Source organism: Bison bison, unplaced genomic scaffold (assembly GCF_000754665.1).
Source record: "Bison bison bison isolate TAMUID 2011002044 unplaced genomic scaffold, Bison_UMD1.0 scf7180017851897, whole genome shotgun sequence".
NCBI classification, from domain to species: Eukaryota; Metazoa; Chordata; class Mammalia; order Artiodactyla; family Bovidae; genus Bison; species Bison bison.
This window is the reverse complement of record NW_011482470.1, coordinates 6538-9071: the sequence shown is the minus strand read 5'-3', so window position 1 is coordinate 9071 and position 2534 is coordinate 6538. Positions and strand designations below refer to the sequence as shown.

The 2534-nt window shown below is 32.9% G+C and overlaps 1 protein-coding gene across 1 annotated transcript in view; it reads right to left on the bottom strand.

Moving 5' to 3' along the window:
* Positions 1 to 2534, bottom strand: part of ITM2A (integral membrane protein 2A) — a gene marked incomplete at its 3' end in the record, with an annotated part of 11112 nt that overhangs the window by 3111 nt on the left and 5467 nt on the right. Inside the window, 1 exon segment of the mRNA XM_010851799.1 lies at positions 120 to 251. Within this exon segment, the coding sequence (XP_010850101.1) occupies positions 120 to 251 (132 nt within the window).

Here is a 2534-nt window from a genome sequence, read left to right as displayed (position 1 = left end):
AGGCCTGGCGTGCTGCGATTCATGGGGTTGCAAAGAATCGGACACGACTGAGCGACTGATCTGATCTGAAATACGTAACAATTAGTAATCCAAAAGATAATAACTTTCATTAATATTACCTTCAGCATGAAGTACTTGTAAATACAGGCTCCACCAACAATAAGTCCTGCCAAGATGAATGAAAGGCCTCAGAGAGTAAGCATACATCTCCCAGAGGAACCTGCTTTTTCCTTGGTGGCAACTCAGATTTCCTATGTATTCAAAAGCAAAATTAGAAACAAACAAACAAAGAAAACAAATTGTGCTTTTAGACACATAGTTGCTTTTGTATACATTTTACTGCCTTTGAAACCCAAGATATTTTAGATATATGTTAAGTCACCCTAGCCTAAAAATCATTTCAAGACACTTCTTGATGTTTAAAAATGTGAACATCTCCAATTTATAATAACCTTTTTTTCTGGCATTTTCAAATTCAAATATAAAGTTATTTCAAAGTATATACTTCTAAAATCAGCTGAAAATAACCATGCATTTATGCAATGTTATCGTCTTTAATTAAATGGAACCCATTACTTTCTGGACTTGTACAGTGATATAATCACTAACTTTCTGGAATACAGTAGTTTCTTTAGTGTTTTTTGTATATCAACTTATTTGCCAAATTAAAAGTGAATTAACAACCTTTGGTTTATTAAATGATTTTTAATAAGCTGTTTTTTGAAAATTAACTTCTATAGGAAGAAAGGAGTTCTATAAAGTAGGTATATACCATTTCCCCCTATTTTAGAAATTAAAATATTGAAGACTAAATTTATTTCATAACTCTTTTTTAATTGGGGAATAATTGCTTTACAATTTGTTTACCTTGCTTTCCAATGTTTGGTTTCTGCCATATGACAATGTGAATCAGCCATAAATATACATATGTCTTTTCCCTCTCGAACCTTCTTCCCACTCCCATCCTATTCCACCCCTCTTTGTTGTCACAGAGCACCAGGCTGAGCTCCCTGTTTTATACAGCAACTTTCTACTAATTTTAATGAGAAATTGGGCTTCCTAATGTCATCCAATATTATATGGCTGATTATTGCTTTTAATAAAATAACATTTTTTTATGTTCTGGGCAAAACACTAGATTTAAAGTACATTGATACTTAGGAACAAAGCTGTGTGTGTAAAAGTGACTATAAAATTTTGTTAAATCTATCATTTGTTTGGGCTTCCCAGATAGAGCTAGTGGTAAAGAACTCTCCTGCCGATGGATGAGGTTCGATCTCTGGGCTGGGAAGTGATCCCTAGAGGAGGGCCTGGCAACCCACTCCAGTATTCTTGCCTAGAGAATCCCATGGACAGAGGAGCTTGGAGGACTACAGTCCAAGGGGTTCCAAAAAGTTGACAGGACTGAAGCAACTTAGCATGCATGCATAATTTGTTTAGTAACTGGAACAAAAGAATCCAAAGCAAACAAGCAACCAATTAACTTTGTACTCTTCTCAGGGCAGTGGACCAAGGGGCCCTTCAGTTCAATTCTTTAAAGTCACAATGTCCTAAGCAGCAATATTAGTGAAGGGTAGAATGAATAAAGTCAGCAAATTTATTCTCTGATAATCATTCAAATTGGTATGTAAATAGAATTGTTTTAGTCTTTCAGGCCATTAGCTCTTTTTCATAACTACTTAATGCTAATTAAACTTTAATTAATTTGGTGAAAACAAATGTATGGATTCTAAGGAGAGGCAATCATTTCATAAACTGTTTAAAAATTATTTATCTTTAAAATTAAAAGAAATTTAGTATTCACATTTTCTTAGCTACATTTATTTATTTTCAAGCCCTCTATTAATACTTTATAAGCCTTGAAGGCTTTCTATGTCATAAAAATTTTCAGAAATTTAGATTATTTTTATTAAAAAATAGCCTTAGATAAATACTACAAATATTATCAATTATGATTGTGAATACCTGTAACTTAGAGCTACAGGCTTAGAAATTATATTTTAGATGATTAAATTGAGGTCCAGAAAAATGAAGTGACATATTCACAAGTCAGAAAAATGACTTACTTTGAAATTCCCAAAGGAATTTATTTTTTTCTTTTCACTGAGATCTGAGAAGAGAAATCTGCACTTCAATTTTATTTCTCCCTTCAATATTTCAGGAATTTTATTACTAAGCAAGATTTAAGTACTATAGTGCCCATTTCATAAACTTTCCCACCATAGTAAGTAAGATATGGAAACAATCTTATTGCCCATGGATGGAAGAATGGACTAGGAATCAGGATTTTGTTTTCATTTAAATTTGCAAGACTTTGGTGTGGTGGGAGTTGTCACCACAGTTCATTTCCCTCTGAACATTTTTTTAAAGTCATTGTACACAACCTCTGACATACTATTCTGTCATGTTCAATTTCCTATGAACTTATCAGTACCTCACAATACAATGTGTCAAATATTATTGAATCAGTGAATCAGTGTTTTACAGTGGCCAAATCAGGATCCTGTGGGAATTTCATCACTTAATAAAGAAGT